The following is an 18,303-nucleotide window of genomic DNA, read 5'->3' on the forward strand; positions in this document are numbered from 1 at the left end:
TACAACAACTATCATCGTCCACAAAGTTCGGATACCGCGCGAAAGGGAAATTCCGGTAACATTAGTGGCGCCTATTGCTGCCGTTCAACGCCCCATGGCAACGCAATCTCTTATTTTTGGTGCCTTTGCTGATTGTTCACAGGATTATGAATAGAAGCTTACGATGAACACGGTGCTAATACGTACTCTCACCATTTTAATTAAGTATCACGAGTTTGTCACCAATTTGAAGGTTTTGCCTGCATCATCAACTGCAGATGGCAAGATCAAGATGAGTTAGTTTAATTGAAGACTTAGACTCGTTGATTTACACCTTTGTCTGTCCAAACCAAGCCGCGATCTCACCAACGTTCCTATCCACAATATCCGGCTGCTCGTAGTGCTGGAAGTGCGAGATATCAGCGTCCCAAATCAGCTTCTTCTCCTTCGTCGGAATCGACTCATAATGTCTCTTGGCTGCAGCGGCATTCATGCAATTATCACCATGAATTACCAAAGCTGGCTTAGTGAGCTTGGACACACCATCGACCGTGGAATAGCCAAAATGGTCCAAATCGCTCATGACCGCATACCGATTCTCGAAACCCTTCAAGGTCCAGGGGCCATACCACGACCATACGATCGGTCCTGGAAGCCCGGCAAGAGAGCCAACGTTCGGGTCCGCAGCTTTGGGGTCGACGAGAGGTTGGTAGATGACTTCCCCGGTCTTTTCGTACAGGGCTTTGGCCTCTTTGGCTCGTTTGATGCGCGCATCGTAGAGGGCTTGTCCTTGCTCAGGTGTAGGCATCTTCAAAGCTCCTACGTCAACACCTGGCTCGACATTGACACACCCCGAGCAGATCATCCAGATATCCGTTTCGCGGTCGCGGTAGTATCCCGTGACGGAAGCAACAGCGACAACGCGGTCGTCGTAGGACGCCACATCAAGACACTCGGGGCCTCCCTGACAGACGCCTACGAGGAATAGTCTCTTTGCATCCACGTCGCCCCTACCAGCGAGATAATCGAGACCGGAGACCACGTCTTCGTTCTTCATCACAGGGTTTTCCAAGCGGCGTGGCTGGCCGGTGCTCTCTCCGACAGTGCGTGGGTCGAAGATCAAGGCCGCGTAGCCTTCGTCAGCCAGTCGTGTGGCATACTGCAACGGAGCTTGCTCTTTGACAAACGAGTAGGGGCCTAGAACCACGATCCCGGGCGGGTTGGTGATGCCTTGAGGCTTGTAGAGAACACCAGCGATAGTCTCTCCATGAGACGGGTAGGTAACCTTCTCAGTAGTGTAGCGGCCGTGGACACCCATTGTGATCTGTAAAGATGATGGATTGGTGAGATGGAGTAGTTGAATAATAGAGTGGGAAATTGATGTGTAGATGCTTATGATTCTGCAACAGATAATCTCTCTGCAGAATCAAGTGGTAAAGGTAGCTTTTATATGCGTATCTCAGAACTTCAAGGCCTGTATTCATGTTGCCTTACATGCCATGTTTCTGTGTTTTCGGCGAAGAGACCCACTATTCTCGGTGTCGGTATCCACTTTTTTCGGCGATGGCTGATGAAAATCACCGACAGCCAAGCCTTGCTTGGTTGCATCCGTTGAGCTGATCGACGCGATGGGGATACGACGAGCCTATGTCCGAGACATTCGGTCCAGACAAACTGTGCTTGCTGTGAAAGGCTCAGCTGTTGAGGTTTCCATCGACCCGACGCAAATGGCGTTATGTGATGTAGGGCGGAACCTACTACGTTGACAATTCCATAACGAGTAAGGCCACCTCTGTGCCATCTAGATAATCCTACCTAGCGACAGCTGGATGAGGGCACTGCTTTTGTCAATGGTGATCAGCGAATACCTGATGTTCTCCATTTTTGAACATTTGCTGGGCTCATGGAGTCCGTGAATGTCTGTAGACAGGAACAGGCGATAGCCTGGAATTCTGTTCACTAATACGCTTCCGAATACTGGCGGGACTGATAAGGTGGCAACCGATGTGTCTGCCAAGAATACAATTAAGAAACACAGTATACATGCCTCACCAAGCTCGCGGCATTCACTCTTTGCTCAATCTTCAGACAACGACGCCTGCAATTTTCAACCACCAACCCCCCCGCTAATTACCCGACCGCCGTAGTATGGCACGAATACACCACCGCGATAGCCTCCACCAACACCGCCAACTCGACACGCGCGTTTTCCAAAGCCATCGGATTCGAATTCTTGTAACGGAATATCGGCCGGGAACAGTTCGTGCCGCTTTTCGAAAGCGTCGGCGCTGTCGTATACTTGTGCGTTCTTTAAGTCGACTTTCGAGCCGATGGCGTGTTCTTCTTGGCTGTTGAACATGTAGTACGTTCCGGGAGTTGCTTGGCCGTCGCAGTTGGCTTCGGCTACAACTTTCTCTTGTACGTCGGCACAGTAAACCTTGCCAGCGCTGGCACCTTGTACAAATAGAAAAGCTGCCGCTGCAGCTCGTAGGCCGTTGAGGTCTGTATGGTGTTTCATGATAGTCGGACTTGAATGCACGATGAAGACTTGATTTAGGACTGTCGGGACTCGTCGCGGCGTGCGAATTTCTTGAATGCGTGCTGCCCTTATTATAATTCGCTGCCAAGCTGCTCACGAGTTGACACTCGTAATAATGAGACGTGTGCAGACTGATACCCGGCGCTGTTCGTATTCAGCGATATAATCTGCGACGAATAAACTATAACACAGACTGGACTCAATCATGTGCTCAGCTAAAGATGAGTTGAAAGGAAAAGACCTCTATGATTTTTACTCAACAGGATTTAATTTCGAATCTGGCGCTGAGTCAAGCCTAAAGAACAATCAAGTAAGGTTCTGTCAGTGCCAAATCGTATGTAGGGATAGCGGGGAACAAGTACAGTGGTCTCACTGGTTCGTTATGGGATGTCGGGTTGCCCGATCCCCTAAGATGTGCGTGCTAAGGCTATCAAAACCTACTACAAAGTACCTAGTTTCATGCACCGATGGTCTTCATTTCCCCGACTCAGTAGACCTGGGCAGCTTTAAGCAAAGTGACTTCCCTCTTCAAATATCCCCCTCTATCTCCCCGCGACGCCCACAATGGGGCGAACTACCATGAGGTTAATTATACGAGTCCATCAAACCTTGCGACCAGAGACATCGCAGTGCGTCGGTAGCCCTCCCGGACTCGCGGCAGAAAGATAAATACATTGGCATGTCCTAAATGACACCAGAGCCAAGTCCCGCTTGCTTGTCATCTCTTTGTGATCACTCCTTCTGAGACACTTGTTCTCTTACATTCGTTGAAAATGCGCTTCTTTTATTTGCTTCCACTCTTCGCTTCGGCGGCAATTGCTGCTGATCAAGGCAAAGGTTGCGGGACAGTAGATGCTATAGATTGTTCGGGGAATAATATTGTAAAGTGCTACACTTTTCCGGGGAGAAGTGGACTGACCTGGAACTATGTAAGTTTTTGTTTCTAAAACCTTCATCCACCAGAACCATTGGAGCTGACTTCAATCAAGGTCGACTCATGCGCGGACAGAGGACAAGTGTGTAGATCTGGCGCTTGCGACACAATTCCAATTAGTGCCAACCAAGGCAAGGGCTGCGATTTGAAGAACGCCTTTGGATGTTCTGGGAACAACATTGTGCAGTGCTACACTTTCCCTGGCAGGAATGAAATGACCTGGAACTATGTGCGCAATCAGGCCCTCCATCGAATCGTTCCAGTTGAGCTGACTAGGCTTTGTAGTATCAATCATGTGCGGATAAAGGCCAAATTTGTAGCGGCAATGTTTGCCAAGCTTGCTGAATATCTTGCGATTGAGTAATTATTGCTTCAGGGTATCAACATACTAGCGATCAACTTGTTGTGAAGAGAAAACATCAAACCAAGAGAGTATTGTCCATGATCCAATTCAGTCAACCAGCCTCGACCAGGCTTTGGCTTTCAATGCCTTGATGTTTCTTCGGATCATGCAGTCCTGTATCGGATGAAGACTACGTCCTCCTCCTTAGGTAATGTCCGACGAGGCTACGCGTCAGCTGATTAGGCTGGTTATCCTGTGTTTATGTTTTCGTCCAAGGGAGTTGAGTTGGATGGTTTCCTAAGTGGCCCTGAAACTACAAATTCCCATACTGACCTTGACCCTCTGGCATCTGATGTCGTAATCGGCGCTTCAAGACTTCCGTCGGGACCGTCTTGTCCAAGAGATTGGCAAGGAACCTTCTAGGGTAGGCAGCGCGATCGTAACTCCAGGAAAGTTCAGTTCCTTTTCACTGGAGACTTGGAACTTTGACCGAGCTTCGTTCGATTCTTGTCTCTCCTTGTAGAATCGTAAATCATCGAACTCAGAGGGAATATCGGAGAGTTCCACATCCGCGTTGATGGCGCCACTAGCAACTTCGTTTCTTGCACTTTTGGTGATGAAAAACCCATTAGAGAGTGTGACTGAGGCAGAAGGGTTGTGGTGGAAAGTTGCTGTGATGAAAGTGTTTATTAGACTGGGCTTGCGGTTCGAGGAGATGGCCTCGAGAAGGATGACGACTTACTCAGATCAGGAAAGCAAGACCTTTGTGCCTCCTTGACAAAGCTGCTCAGTCTCTCCAAGTTGGAAGCCGGACGTCTGTTGATTACATCTCCATGCTGTTCAATAACCTCTTGCACTTCCAGAAGCAGTTCTAGCTTGTGTTGCGGGTGACTGGCTACCTGGGTCATACAGATATTGTACGATGGTCGTTGTGGTAGTGTGGATGCTTGCAGCGCACAAAGGCATCTGATCATGATTCATCCATCTGAAGTCGTAAATTGTCGAGGTACCGGCCGTCGTCTTTGACGTAGTCCAAAACGCTCGGCGGATCAGACAGAGGTATGAGGTCATTGGCCTTTTTGTTGTTCATCTGCCTTACAACCACGTTCTCGCCATTTTCTGTACTGTTCGACAAGATCCGAAAAGCCTGAGAAGGCTGAGAGTTATTCGTACAAAACCGGGAAGGAAAGAGTGACATTGCTTTGCACCTACGGCGTAGACGATTTGACTAATGATAAACGTGCCCGCTATGTCAAGAAAGCCTTCATCTTCGGTAGCATCGCGACCAAGAAAGCCTTGGACGCTAAATGATGGCAGATCACATGTTGATAGTTACTCAAGCCAAGTCGACGCAGCTGCTGAGGTTGCCTCTGGATCCATGTCGAAATCTCCAAGATTTGAGTTCTATGATGGATTAGCAGTCAATGATTAACATATGACCGCAATGAGTGAGTGTTCAGTGTGACTCGTGGAAGAGACTACTACGTTATCTGTGCGACAGGCATAACGATGTCGGAAGCCCAACTTATTGTTAAGACACAATTTGAAGGAAATCCTCGCGGCGCCAGTAGCCCGGCAGTGCACGTATCTCTAGAGATATCTTTTGGCGTTAAGGGAACGCGCATAATCGAATCATTCGAGCAAGGCACAGGATTGCGACACTTAATTTTGTAGTTGAACCGCCCCATGAGATGATGGTTGTTCCTGATGTCATTCCTGATGGTAGATGAGGAAGCATCGTCGAGCGCCCAACGCTGTCTTGGCGCGGGGTTTATGTCAGGCAATTAGGCGGTCCATGTTCGCCGACGCGTATTTACGAGGTTCTTCGGGTCAATACCGGTCACATTCATGGTGCAACCTTGACGGCCCAGGTCAGGTGGTACCTTGATAGATACAAAGTTGAGCGATGAAGACATGGAACAAGGGTAACTTGCATTAGCTTCGGGCATGTTGCAACCATACAATTCTTGCCTCGCTTCATTCAAGCGAACGCAGGATCGTAGGCTCCTATGAGCAGATTTCATTCGGCAAGAAACAAGCTGTGGCTACGTTCCCAGAAGTATGCAGTGCTGTCAAAGTCTTAACTCACAGCTCACAAATTTGTTCATGATCAAGAGCTCTTCCAGGAAAGAGAGATTCTACATCAGGATTCCGACAGTACCACGATATATTCTGCAGGCTGCAAATCGGCCAAGTCAAGTGGAGGAGCTCACTTTATTCGGACTAAGGCCTGCAATCCCCAGACTCATTTGGCAACAAAAGCTATCAAGATGATGGGTGCTTCAAGAATAATTGTAAGACTACTCAAGAAACGCAATGGCGAATGGTCTTCCCAGCAGTGAATTGTAAATAGGTGACGCCTCCGGGCATAATGTGTTTTATCTTGACCTGATCAACGTTTTCTTTCCTTCGCTGGACAAATCTTCTCGGTCTCGACCTGTATCTCTGACGCAGAAAGTTCAGTAATGATGGTTTCTATCCGGCTTAAAAACTATCTTTTGTTAACTCTCGGTCATCACGTCCCGAGCCGAGCCGCGCCTCAGCACCAATTGCAAAGAAGAGCATCTACGGATCAGCACCTGTTCCATCAATCCGACTCAAATGGCGCCTGGTTTGATCAAGTCGCAGCTCTTGACGGAAGCTCTGAATCATCCAAGAACACCAATATCTCCATTGCCATCGTTGAAGCCGGTATTTATGGTCTGGCTATAGGCCTAATGCTGGATAGTGTTGGCGTTCACAACTGGGAGCTCATCAAGGCTAGCGACCGCGTTGGAGGAAGATTCCGAACTATCTTCGTTGGCGATATATCCCGGCATACCATCGAACGGAACACAACACCATCTTTATTGGTGAACACACAGCTCCGACTCATGCTTGGATCAGCTCGTCTCTGCACTTCTCTGTAAGAGGTTCAGTACAGCTACTATTGGAGTTGGCATTGGTCAATAAAGCAAAAGAACTCAATGCAAAATGGATGGGTAAATGGATCAAACGAGGCAAATGGGTCTCATTTTTTGAGGGTTGCAAATGGTGTGGCCTGCGGCCCCCAGAGAATTACTTAGTGACCGCTCCGAGTGGGAGCCGGCAGTCCGATAAATCAGATGGTTCTTCACTGATTTCTCCTGATCAAATTCGTCTGCCAAGGGCTTGCTAGCATTGGAACCGGATTTTGTCTACTTTCATGTTCCCTAGAATTCGTAAATTAGACTCATTTATAATCTTGAACAATTTAAATTTCTCAACGAGAACAGTGTTCGCTTTTGAAGTAACATATTCTCAACTAATTACTTGCTATCTTGGCCGCGACGGAGAGCTGTGGAGCTATTCCTACGTCGTGCGGCAAATCATCCGATTCTTAATGGCGTGCCAGCTTCAACCGACTAGGTATCTCCGCACCTTGATAGGCATGGATCAGCGATTTCGGAAGCATTAAAGTATATCGCTCCCCGCCTCTCGCAGCGTCGCGGCGCTCCGCATCTTCTGGGTTGACAAGAAAAGCAAGCGAGAAGCAGAGCATCATGTCTGAGCCCAAATCAGTCGCCATCGTGGGCGGTACGTGCAGAACACAGAGTGAGAATTTGCAAACAATTGATTGATTTCTGTCAGCTGGCATTTTTGGCCTCTCTTTGGCCGTTGCTCTGAGCAAACGTGGTAAGCGCGCCTTGCTACCATACCCGGATGTGGCCCTCGAGCTAATCCTCATTCCTCAGCGTACCGCTTAACAGTATTGGACAGATACTGTTATGATGAGACGCACTATGAGCCCGACTTGAATGGAAATACGCAGGCTGCCTCGGTAGATCACAACAAGATCGTAAGTTTGGGGAGATTGAGTGTACATTCCAAGCTATGCTCATGTGCTGTCTCCAGTTTCGAGCTTCTTACGGGAGCAAGCTTCATTACCAGCGTCTAGCATTTGAAAGTCGTGCTGCATGGGAGAAGATCAACGAGAAGAGGCACCAAGAAGATCATGAATCAGAGCTCTTTAGCGGGAGTGGCATGCTCCGAGTTCAGCCCACCGCCGAACTCGATCCACTTGAGCGTGAGACACTGAGCAACTTTGAACGAGACGGCCTCAGAGATACTCAATTCGTCAAGAGCGACCCGACTGATCGAGCTCGAGCAGCTGAGCGTGGATGGGAAGGAAAGCTTCTAGAATTCGAAATTCCACAAGCCTTGCCTACTCAGACTTATGAAGCTGTTCTTGACTCAACTGCAGGATTCACAAAATGCAGCGAAGCCTGTGCCTATTTCTACAAGTTGGCTCTCAAACAGGGCGTTGAGTTTCACTTTGGCCCCGGGAAAGGTACCTTTGACAGTATTATCGAAGAAGTTGACTCACCATCACACCTGAAGAAGGCAGTCGGGGTCAAGACCAAAGACGGAGTCCTTCATAAAGCGGACGTGGTTGCCATTTGCGGTATGCATACTCTCCTTTACCACTACCTGCGAGGTTGCGCGACTAATAGTCAACAGCTGGATCCTTCTCAACGCAGCTATTGCCTGATTTGTCCTACCACCTTGAGTCGTCTGCAGGAAGCGTAGTCACCTTCAAGGTGGACAAGAACAGCGCAGATTTGTGGGACAAGTACTCCCCTGAACGCTTCCCGGTCATCACTTGGAAAAGTGCACCACGCAATCCGAGCGGTAAAGACACCGGCAGTGTTTACGTTTTTCCTCGGACTGCCGATGGTCTCATCAAAATCGGGTTCCGAGGCATCAAGGTACTTATGCGTCGTCGTGTTCGCTCGTATCAGGCTAACAAGACAACCCCCAGTTTACCAATTTCCAACATGCGCCTTCAGAGGCGGGCTTCACTCAGGACGGCCAGTGGAGCGTGCCTCTCCCGCCCGCTGATTGCAGCATAGTCCCAGACCCTGCGAGGGAGGCCATTCGAAAGTTCGTCTCCATCTTCCTCCCGGAGTTCGCCGACAAGGACTTCAATTCGACTAAGCTATGCTGGTACACCGACTCATTGGACAACTCTTTCGTTGTGAGTCAGCTCTTACCTGTTTTAAACCTTTTCACTTACTGATCATTTCAGATCGACCATGTGCCTACTTATTCCGAAGGATCTGTCTTCGTCGCGACTGGAGGCAGTGGACACGGTGCCAAGTTCCTTCCCGTGCTTGGCGAGGTGGGTAGCAAAAGCTTCGACTCTTCTTGGCGTATCGTCTGACAATGTTTACAGCACGCAGCCGACATTTTGATACATGGTGATCAGAGTACTTCCTTCATGAGGCAGCACTGGCGCTGGAGGGACAACATTCGTAGGGGCAACGGCCTAGAGGAGGGCCCTGAGGGTCCGAGAAATATCGGAGGATCAAAGGAGGCTTAGCCATTGGGATCGCATGCAATTGTGCCTATTCTCGCAGGTCCAACTACTAATTTGATTACTGTCAATCCTTGAATATTAAAATCAAGGATTCTGTTGGTTTTGAGGATGCACGCCATACTTCTTAGTGTTTGGGAATTTGACTCACAAAGCGAATGATCGATGAGCCGTATTACTCGATCCTTTCTCAGGTATCAGTGACCGACATTACATTCCTATGAGACGCGTCAGTTCCCACTAACCAAGGCCACAATGCTTCGGGCCGGTCGCCAAGAAGGCTTGTTCTCCGAGAGCCAAGAGTCTGACATGGGTATTACGACCTGAAAGTATGATATGTTACGTCTTCACAGGGGTGAATTTGTCGGTTGCATAGAGATCTGCGCAAGACGCAGGGGCTGTGAGCAACCTTGATGTCCTCGCTTTCGCCCCTTGCCTTTCTCACGCATTACCAAAGCAGCTCATTGGTGTCGTCTTCATCTGCTGCTTGTTTTTGCCATTTGCCTGTTTAGGATCAAAAGCCTCATCTTGATTTCACCGGGGTTAGTCCAGCCGGTCAGGGACGATTCCAATCCTGGTCCCAGGCCACCTCTATGGTTGATGCTCTGGAAATACAGACTCGGAAAATCAGAAGAGTCAACGCCAAGACAATCGGTTGATAATGGATGAATCGATGAGGATCTGGGGCTTCTAGGATGATATATAAGCCGTCCAAGACTCAGTCCTCTTCCGAAAGCTTCTGAATCTGGATTGTTTGACTCTTAACAGCACATTCTGTTGCGAGCATATTGAACTCGAGCGGTTGCGAAATCGAAGCCTTAAAATGTCGAGCGAAACAGATCTCGAGAAAAAGGTCGTTGAGATCGAACCTATCTCTCATTCCACACCTGATCACACACCTATCGTAACTGGAAAAGCGACGTCTCCAGGAACGCCTGCGGGACAACGACAGCAACATGCCGTCACCAAAGGCGAAGTCGACGATACAACAGTCTTCTACAATCTCAACAAAGACAAGGTTGGAATTCTGTCACCTGGGGCTGAGAAGCGACTTGTTCGAAAGAACTTTTGGTTTCTTCTAGGACAGACATGGTGGATCGCCTTCCTCATCCATTTGGATAAGTCGACTCTGTCGCAAGCCAGTACGATGGGCATTTTCAAGGATGTCGAGATGACCAAAAAGCAGTACAACGATCTTTTTGTGGTGTTCTATACTGGCTACCTCATCGCCCTCTGGCCTGGTGCTTGGTTATCCCAGCGGACTGGTCAAAAGCAATTCATCGTCGGCTCCTTACTACTTTGGGCCTTCTTGCTCGGCATGCACTCGCTTGCAAAGACGGGCAAGGAGCTTATGGCCCTCAGATTCATCCTAGGCATGGTATGTGGGCTTCTATAAATTTTCCACGATGTGACCTTTATCTTCTGACCTTTGCAAAATGTTCAGACCGAGTCCCAGATCGTTCCGAGTACCACAATCCTTCACCAGGCATTCTTCCCTCCCAAGAAGAGTCCATGGGTCCAACTTCTATGGTGGGCTTCTGGGAGCTTGGCTAACGTCTTGCTTACCATGGTTGCCTACAAGCTTATTCTCCTTGATGATAGTCACGCTCTTGTTGGTGGGTTGTCATCATGGAAATGGTTGCATATCATCTGCGTCATTCTTACGTTCATCGTCTGCGTGCCTCTCGTGTTCTTCTTGCCCAACTCTCCGGTGGAAGCAAAGTGGCTTTCAACAGAAGAGAAAATACACACCATCTCAGCCATTCGCGAAGCCCAATCTGGCATCAAAAACTCTTCCTGGAAGTGGTCGCATGTTCGTGAGGCTTTCTCGGATCCCAAGAGTTGGCTGTTCATGTTGGTCTCCTCGCGAAATCGGTACCTCTAAAATCTCTGAACAGTCTAACGTTGCGATAGTTTTCACATGTTCTTCAACGAACTTCCGAACAACACATCGCAGCAACTGCCGCTGATCATCGTCGGGTTTGGATTTACAGCCGCTGAAAGCGCTTTATTCAACATTGCCAAGCCTCTCATCGGCTCACTCCTTATCCTTGTTTCAGCTGCTATGCTCTACGGAACTCGACTAGGCACCGGCTACACGTGTGCGATCTCTTACATACCATGCTTTGTTGGGGGTATTATCGAGGTGAGCTTCCTATGCCGCGAAGCCATTCTAGTACTGAATCTTTTCAGCTGGCATCGCCCTGGTCCAACAAAATCGCTCTCGTCGTTGGCACACAGATTTCTACCTTCAAGCCCTCTTATCTTCTCGGTCTGTCTTGGGCTGGTACAGCAACAACCGGCTACACTAAGAAGCTAACAGTGATGTCCACATGTGTTGTTGCCGCAGCAGTCGCAAACATGATCTCCCCTGAGTAAGCTCTCTCCGCGGCCACCATGCTTGGTTCATTGACTGATGCGCTTTCTCAGATTCTGGCAGCCCAAGTACAAGCCGCGCTACCGACTTCCCTGGGCCTTCATGACTGCCTTCTGGTTCATTTCTCCAGCAATGTGCCTAATCATCCGATGGTATCTGATCCGCGAGAATCGTCGGCGTCAGCTGATCTTGGAGAACGACGAAAGCCGTGAGGAGCATGAAGTTCTGGACACGGGCGAGGAAGTCATCCAGGTCCACAACGAAGATCTTGATCTTACTGATCGTCAGAATCTCAAGTTTATCTACCCCTTGTAGACCTGCGATGGGGATTTGATGCAAAAAAGAAGGGGAACTCTGGGAAATTCTGGGGCTACGACAAATGGTGCCCTCGAAATTGAAGGTCTTTAAGGCGCACACGTACCACGTCAACCAGAAGTTCCACATCGAGGACAACGGAGTTTCTCTTTGTTCCCATTCCCTTCCTTTACGTTGAGATTCCCATCGTCTGCCCACCTCGACCAATTCAGGAAAGGTGAAAGACAGCACTTTACTTTGTTGTCTTAGGAGAGTCGGGTGGCGGCGGTATCACACGGAAAGTTGACTACTGAGGCACTCGACCCAGTAGCTGGATTTAATTAGCTAAATGATTTCGGGTGATACATAGGTACTCATGACGACTTCCGTGGAGAGCGGTGTCTTCTGGTTGCATACGTATTCTCCACGGGAAAATCTCTTTATAAACTGTAGTTCCTGTATCCTGAACTCACCAGTCACAAGTCGGCTCAATGCGTTTCAAAGTCAACAAGTATGCTGCAGCGATCGAGGCTACGTGTCTTTCTGTGCCATCTAACGCAACGACGTCCCCAATACGCGAGGTCTGGGTGCAAAATGCCTCCACAACCCCTGATATTGCTAGAAAGTGCGGGATAAAACTGTTTTCGCCCCTTGAACATGTCATGTGCGATTGACGAGATCGCGGGTCGTATTTGATTGCCCTCGAGTCTCGACTCTCAGGGTGGACTCTGAGCTCGGATTTCGGCGCCGCCGGCCGAGTGCTGCAGAGATTCCCCTCATTGTAACCCTCACAGTTCTTCCCCGTGGGGTATGCCTCAGCCATTCTGACTGGTCAGTCAACATCTTTTGGTACAGATTTCCATCACAGCCCCTCTCATCCTCGTCCATAGTCCCTCACCAACTTCGGCGCCGAGGCCGAAAGAGGTCCCAGATACTCGGTCGAATTGATACTTTCTTCGATGAAGAGATGGATCCATGTCCCGATCAGCGGATGAAGATGCCGGCAAATGAGTCTGGCAGCTCCACATGCAATGACGATGGCAAAGTACCGCCGCCGCCCTGGCGCGTTGTCGTATCTTTAAAAGATGCGCATAGTCTTTCAAGGTGTTCCAGACCGACTGTCCGTAGAGAACAACGGGACAGTAAATTCATGATTGGCATCATGCTATCCGCAATGACTTTGGCGTTATGGCTTCTGCCTACTACGAGCGTGGCAAAGGCGAATTTTAGCACACAATGCGACTCATTACCGAGCTTGATCGCATCTCTCGCTAGCAACATCGGAGTAATTACGACAAGCTCCATGCCGACTCACTCGCTCAACGTATCTGGAACTTTCAACCAAGTCGCATTCTGCCGTGTCAACGGCAGCGTTCCATACCCGGAAAACAATAATGTCTTTTTCGAAGTCTGGCTTCCAGAAAGCATCGCGTATAATGACAGGTTCCTAGCTGTCGGTAGGCTGCAAGATCATTCAGTAGATCCGGGATCTTAGTTAATAAGTGGACAGGCAATGGCGGCTTGGCTGGTCGAATCGACTATGTCTCAATGCTAGAAAACGTCAACAAGGGCTTCGCAACTTCGGGAGGAGACAGCGGTCATCTTGCTTCAGATAACAACGACGGCGATGCATACCCAGGTGGCATCTACTTGCCGTTCCTTCACGACCAGAATCAAGTCCTTGCATGGATCCGCAATTCTATCGCGCTCTTCACGCCTGTAGCGAAAGAAATCGCAACGTTTTACTATGAAAAGTCTCCGCAACATACCTATTACAAGGGATGTTCGACCGGTGGAGCCCAAGGCTTTGCACTTGCTCAGTATCACCCTCAGCTATTCGACGGCATTGTTGCCGGCTGTCCGGGTAATTGGTACTCGCATCTGGCGCTGTCCTTTCTGTGGAACCAGCAGGTGACTCTGGTAAGTTCATGCTGTTCTAAGTCTATGCTTGCTCTTGAAGGGCATGATGTTATATATCTCGGCCCAGGATGAAATTCAGTAGTTACTGCTAACACCTCTCAGGGTGCTTCGTTCTTGCCACAAGAATCACTCGACTTGATCGCAAATGCCGTGTTAGACAAGTGCGACACGCTAGACGGTGTTGAGGACCGAGTCCTCGAGAATCCACTTGCATGCACATTTGACTTGGACAAGCTCGCTTGCACGACGCCCGCTACTAACTCGTCACATTGTTTGACATCTGAACAACTCACAGCTGCCAAGAATATATACGCGGGACCCCGCCATTCCCTGAGCAATATCAGCCTCTACCCTGGGTTTGGTCTGGGCAGTGAGTCGGAATGGATGATGCAGGAGGGTCGTTTGTCCCTTTCGTTCTCTCTTCCTCTCCTGCAAAACATGGTATTCGACGACTTGAATTACAATGGCAGCACATTCGACTGGGCTAGCGATGTGGATGCGCTGGATCTCAAGGTTGGAAGCTTGATTGACTCCGTCAGTCCCAACCTGACTTCCTTCAAGGACAGGGGAGGAAAGCTTCTTGTAACGCAAGGATGGGCCGACCCTTTCAATGCGGCAACCTGGCCCATTGATCATTTGAATGAGATCAGTCAGGTGACAGGTGGCGATCGAGATGAGTGGTTATCTTTATTTATGGTTCCAGGTAAGTTGAGATTGGTAGCCGCCATTATGTGGCTTTCCTTGAGCGCGCGATTAATGAGGTTCTTTATGTAGGTGGTGGCCATTGCGGAGGTGCCTCGAGTTATACTCACGTTCCCGGGAAACAGAACTCCCTCGAAGCCTTAGTCGAGTGGGTGGAGCAGAAGAAGGATCCTGAAGCCCTTTTGGGAACATCGCCCGCAGATGGAAGCGATAGAACCAAAAGGCTATGCCGATGGCCTCGTACGGCCATGCTTGTAGGGTCAGATGTTGACAGTTGGGAGTCATTTGTTTGCGAATAAAACCCTGGTGTGTCAAGTGGTTTCTAGATTGAGCTGCATGCTCTGAATACCTTATAGAGTCCTTATGAGGATGATAGCGGCTTGGATGCAACGATTGAAAATCGCCAAAGTTGGCAGCGCCATCTCAAGTGATCTGGGGTTCTTCTCTGTTTCCAGATGCTTTGGGAGTATGCTCTACTGCGTTCTCAATGCCAACCATCAAGCTGATCACAATTAGCCAAATAATCTAGCGGCTTAAGCAGAAACGAAACTTTACATCGCATGCCGAAACTAGAAAAACATGTGGTCTCAACTAAAATGCTACACTGACTAATTCTGACATAATAAGCCCTGGAAAACAATATATGGTGGCCTGGCACTGCTACCCTGTCGCACTCGGCATGGCCTTGAAGGGATAAAAACATTGGTCACGTATTAGAACAGCCATGTCGTCAAATCACAGCTGCTACTAAATCTGCTAGAGGCACTAGGTGGTTCGATTTCAAGCCCCAGGTTTCACCTATAGAGCGGATCATGCCGACTCCTTACTTTGTGGATATGTGCCGAGGATTGACGAGCCTTTACGAATAGTCCGAACCGTTCGCGACTTTTAACGGCTTTCCCTAAGTCCCCGCTAACATCAGATACTTAGGGTCTTCCGAGCACTTTAGCCGCTTTTAACAGCCCTGGAGCGGCGTCCATCCTGCGTCTCTCCCGCAGAGCCCTCCGTCCTCTGTGAACTTCTCAGCCGTGCCACCCGTTTCCGTATTCGAGGCTCTGGCATAGAAGCGGACCTATCACTGGGCTTAGTTCCAAATGAAAGGTCCTCGCTTGGTCAGACACGCCTTGTAAGATCCTATCGACTCCCGTTAACAAACCATCATCTGTGTTTCCCACTCCCCGAAACTCAGGCTGTTCCGAGGCGCGAGAGGTTCGCATGCGCGATGACTCTTTTCCGCATCAATTAAGGGTTGCATTCATTTAATTATTTGGGCTTCAAACGTTTCATAAGGGTCAAAGAATTTGATCAAGAAATTTGATCGCTCTGGTTTGAGATACGAGCCCGATTTTCAACTCAAAGGTCAACGCTGTGGCCCATCATAAATGTACTCCGTTTACCATTCGCGCCCAGCAACTCCAATCGCATGACCGGATATTATGATTCAATTTGCAGATTCGATGATACATGAGCTAGCGCTCGGTTCCGGGCAGGAGACTTCCCTCGTTTATCTGGAGTCTCTAGAACTTTTAGCTTGCGTACAATACATATCATCTGGCATCAACTCCAATAGATGCTTGTCGCCGTCAAGTTGCTCTAGATGACGGAGGAAAATACAACAAGGCGCTGAAAGTAGCCGCCATTCGCTTGCCATTTGTGTATCGAGGTACGGTATATGACCCTCTTCCAATCGCAAGGATCAGAAGCATAGGACGGGAATGGCCACCTAGGTATTTTAGGGGGCGTCACCAAGAATTCTGTCCAGGCCTAATTTCTGGATGGGAAGTGGACTCCATAACGTCCCTTCCAGCTCGTCAGTGACCGTAGCACTGTCTCTGAACCTTTGGGGATTGAATCACTGGGGGCTTGGCCATTGTGTTATCGCCAGGGTCACATCAAAGCTGCGATGAAACTTCTTTTCCAAGTTTACAGTCCTGCGCGTTCTGGACGCAGCGATAGTGGTTTCCATGTCATCCTACAAAGTGAATCCTATGGGCGCTTGCTGATTTCCGCCGTTCTCGTGTGTCCGCTGACGAAGTGACTGAATCACAAGTCCCTTCGCCAGTGCTATAGATGCAATCTCAACCAACCCATGTTGAAGGCCACACCGGCGCTCAGGGGTTTCCCTCGCTTTCTCCACAAAATCGATCCCGAGCAGGTCGTTTATGCTTACCGTAGCGTGTTTGGAGGATTTTGCTAGAGCTTTTGTCTAAAGCAGGGATTTCATCCGAGCTCTAGCGTTTGCCGCTTTCTGTTGGCAATCTAAACCGAACTCTTGGCTCGGAATGGGCGCCTACATCCTGCTGCTAAGCTCCACAAGCATGTCTAGGCTCAACTTCGTAAACCAACTTTTGATTTACTTGTGCGTGTGTGTGTGCTATGGTCAACACTTCTACTCAACATTATATAAGGCATGTGCTGATCGCATCTACAGGCTTCTAAATCCAGCTCAGCACACCAACGTGACCATCCTATCATTCTTCTTCTTACTCTCTCTTTATCATTCACTCTTTACCTGACTTGAAGTCATTCCATTCTTTTCCGCGTATCTCCAATCGCAAATATGAAGGCCACTGTTATTCTCTCCGCCGTCCTTGGCTTGGTCTCCTCGGCCTCTGCTCACTACACGTTTGACAAGCTCCTCGTCAACGGTGCTCAACAGGGTGGTGACAACACCTACATCCGCAAGCATCAAAACAGCTACATGCCCACCAAGTTCAAAAATATCCCTTCGGGCTCTATTTCGCCGACTGATGCCGATTTCTCTTGCAATAAGGGGGCCACTGCGGCCGCAAAGGTCTTCACCGTCAAGGCTGGCGACAAGGTTGGCCTCAAGCAGGCCTTCGGTGGCACCGGCATGCTTCACCCCGGCCCCACCCAGGTCTACATGAGTCCGGTCAGCAATGCCGCCTCCGATAAGGGCACCGGGACCTGGTATAAGGTCTCCCAGTCCCTGCTCTGCAAGGCCGGCAACGCCGAGTCTCTCCGTACTGGCGCGTGGTGCAGCTACGGCGAGGACAACGTCCACTTCACCGTCCCTTCGACCATCCCTAACGGCCAGTACCTCGTCCGTGGCGAGCACATTGGTCTTCACGGCGCTCACAACGGTGAGGCTGAGTTCTACTATGCCTGCGCCCAGCTTGAGGTTACTGGAAACACTGCTACGACCATGCCTGGCACTGGTGCCAAGATTCCCGGCGTCTACAAGCAAGCTGATGCGGCCGTTAACTTCAGTCTTTGGGGCAGCTCAACCTCCTACAACACCATCCCTGGCCCCGATGTTATCCCTGGCGGCACCACCCGCGGCAGCGCCGACGGATCTTCTGGCGATAAGTCCGTTACCGTCGCTGGACCCAGCTCCGCCTCGTCGGATGTTGGCGCCAAGGCCGACTGCTGAGCGACAGCGTTGACTAAATAGTCAAGCTTCGGGCGACACAACCATCAAAAACGTTTTTGGCTTTTGAGGTGTCGTGATAGCCGAATGACTCTCTGGTCCATCACATGGAGGAGCTAGAGGCCACCCTTCTTGAGGACTCCTCCGGAGTGTACGTATTTTTTTCCATGTATTCATATATTCAGTACATACTTGGCAGTCGGTGATTGCGGGTACACAAAAAGAATCGAATTGCATTCGTCAATCTAAGCTCCATTTCTTCCTGAGGATGCCATCGATGCTCTTATCATCACATTGGTATTAAAACCCAAAGCGTAATGTCCGGACCAATTGAGATCCTCGTCGACAAGAGTTTTCCGCGCAGAACCGAATTCTCAGGCTTTGTTGTGAGACGCATGAGTGGTCTGACTCTGCATTTATTGAGTGGAAGCCCGGTGAATCACTTGATTTGTTTCTATGAGTGAATTGCCGCATTGGTGAAAATTAAGT

The 18,303-nt window shown here is 49.4% G+C and overlaps 10 protein-coding genes across 10 annotated transcripts; 7 read left to right on the plus strand and 3 right to left on the minus strand.

Annotated features, from left to right (window-relative positions):
* Positions 1-307: 307 nt before the first annotated feature.
* On the minus strand, positions 308-1,297 carry CABS01_08992 (uncharacterized protein; the record flags this gene model as incomplete). The annotated part of the gene is made up of 1 exon (XM_060542350.1): positions 308-1,297. The coding sequence occupies one exon, from the start codon at positions 1,295-1,297 to the stop codon at positions 308-310; it is 990 nt and encodes a 329-aa protein (XP_060400631.1).
* Positions 1,298-2,086: 789 nt separating this feature from the next.
* Positions 2,087-2,497, minus strand: CABS01_08993 (uncharacterized protein; the record flags this gene model as incomplete). The annotated part of the gene is made up of 1 exon (XM_060542351.1): positions 2,087-2,497. One exon carries the CDS (start codon positions 2,495-2,497, stop codon positions 2,087-2,089), a length of 411 nt encoding a protein of 136 aa, XP_060400632.1.
* A 794-nt stretch (positions 2,498-3,291) lies between these two features.
* Positions 3,292-3,797, plus strand: CABS01_08994 (uncharacterized protein; the record flags this gene model as incomplete). The annotated part of the gene is made up of 3 exons (XM_060542352.1): positions 3,292-3,447; positions 3,508-3,681; positions 3,738-3,797. 3 exons carry the CDS (start codon positions 3,292-3,294, stop codon positions 3,795-3,797), a joined length of 390 nt encoding a protein of 129 aa, XP_060400633.1.
* A 367-nt stretch (positions 3,798-4,164) lies between these two features.
* On the minus strand, positions 4,165-4,769 carry CABS01_08995 (uncharacterized protein; the record flags this gene model as incomplete). Its single annotated transcript, XM_060542353.1, has 3 exons — positions 4,165-4,466; positions 4,538-4,631; positions 4,695-4,769. The coding sequence occupies 3 exons, from the start codon at positions 4,767-4,769 to the stop codon at positions 4,165-4,167; spliced, it is 471 nt and encodes a 156-aa protein (XP_060400634.1).
* Positions 4,770-6,260: 1,491 nt separating this feature from the next.
* Positions 6,261-6,704, plus strand: CABS01_08996 (L-amino-acid oxidase; the record flags this gene model as incomplete). The annotated part of the gene is made up of 1 exon (XM_060542354.1): positions 6,261-6,704. The coding sequence occupies one exon, from the start codon at positions 6,261-6,263 to the stop codon at positions 6,702-6,704; it is 444 nt and encodes a 147-aa protein (XP_060400635.1).
* A 498-nt stretch (positions 6,705-7,202) lies between these two features.
* CABS01_08997 (FAD dependent oxidoreductase) lies at positions 7,203-9,136 on the plus strand (the record flags this gene model as incomplete). The annotated part of the gene is made up of 8 exons (XM_060542355.1): positions 7,203-7,350; positions 7,405-7,449; positions 7,509-7,612; positions 7,669-8,218; positions 8,275-8,522; positions 8,576-8,791; positions 8,843-8,935; positions 8,990-9,136. Coding segments are annotated over 8 exons (1,551 nt in total), but the record flags the coding sequence as incomplete, so codon positions are not given.
* Positions 9,137-9,953: 817 nt separating this feature from the next.
* On the plus strand, positions 9,954-11,822 carry CABS01_08998 (uncharacterized protein; the record flags this gene model as incomplete). The annotated part of the gene is made up of 5 exons (XM_060542356.1): positions 9,954-10,508; positions 10,575-10,984; positions 11,045-11,276; positions 11,324-11,505; positions 11,561-11,822. The coding sequence occupies 5 exons, from the start codon at positions 9,954-9,956 to the stop codon at positions 11,820-11,822; spliced, it is 1,641 nt and encodes a 546-aa protein (XP_060400637.1).
* A 355-nt stretch (positions 11,823-12,177) lies between these two features.
* CABS01_08999 (uncharacterized protein) lies at positions 12,178-12,357 on the plus strand (the record flags this gene model as incomplete). The annotated part of the gene is made up of 1 exon (XM_060542357.1): positions 12,178-12,357. One exon carries the CDS (start codon positions 12,178-12,180, stop codon positions 12,355-12,357), a length of 180 nt encoding a protein of 59 aa, XP_060400638.1.
* A 618-nt stretch (positions 12,358-12,975) lies between these two features.
* On the plus strand, positions 12,976-14,722 carry CABS01_09000 (tannase and feruloyl esterase; the record flags this gene model as incomplete). Its single annotated transcript, XM_060542358.1, has 4 exons — positions 12,976-13,258; positions 13,312-13,721; positions 13,824-14,424; positions 14,496-14,722. The coding sequence occupies 4 exons, from the start codon at positions 12,976-12,978 to the stop codon at positions 14,720-14,722; spliced, it is 1,521 nt and encodes a 506-aa protein (XP_060400639.1).
* Positions 14,723-16,983: 2,261 nt separating this feature from the next.
* Positions 16,984-17,817, plus strand: CABS01_09001 (fungal cellulose binding domain-containing protein; the record flags this gene model as incomplete). The annotated part of the gene is made up of 1 exon (XM_060542359.1): positions 16,984-17,817. One exon carries the CDS (start codon positions 16,984-16,986, stop codon positions 17,815-17,817), a length of 834 nt encoding a protein of 277 aa, XP_060400640.1.
* Between the last annotated feature and the right edge of the window lie 486 nt (positions 17,818-18,303).

This window comes from Colletotrichum abscissum (assembly GCF_030869225.1).
Source record: "Colletotrichum abscissum strain IMI 504890 chromosome Unknown Scaffold_21.1, whole genome shotgun sequence".
In the NCBI taxonomy this organism is placed as follows: Eukaryota; Fungi; Ascomycota; class Sordariomycetes; order Glomerellales; family Glomerellaceae; genus Colletotrichum; species Colletotrichum abscissum.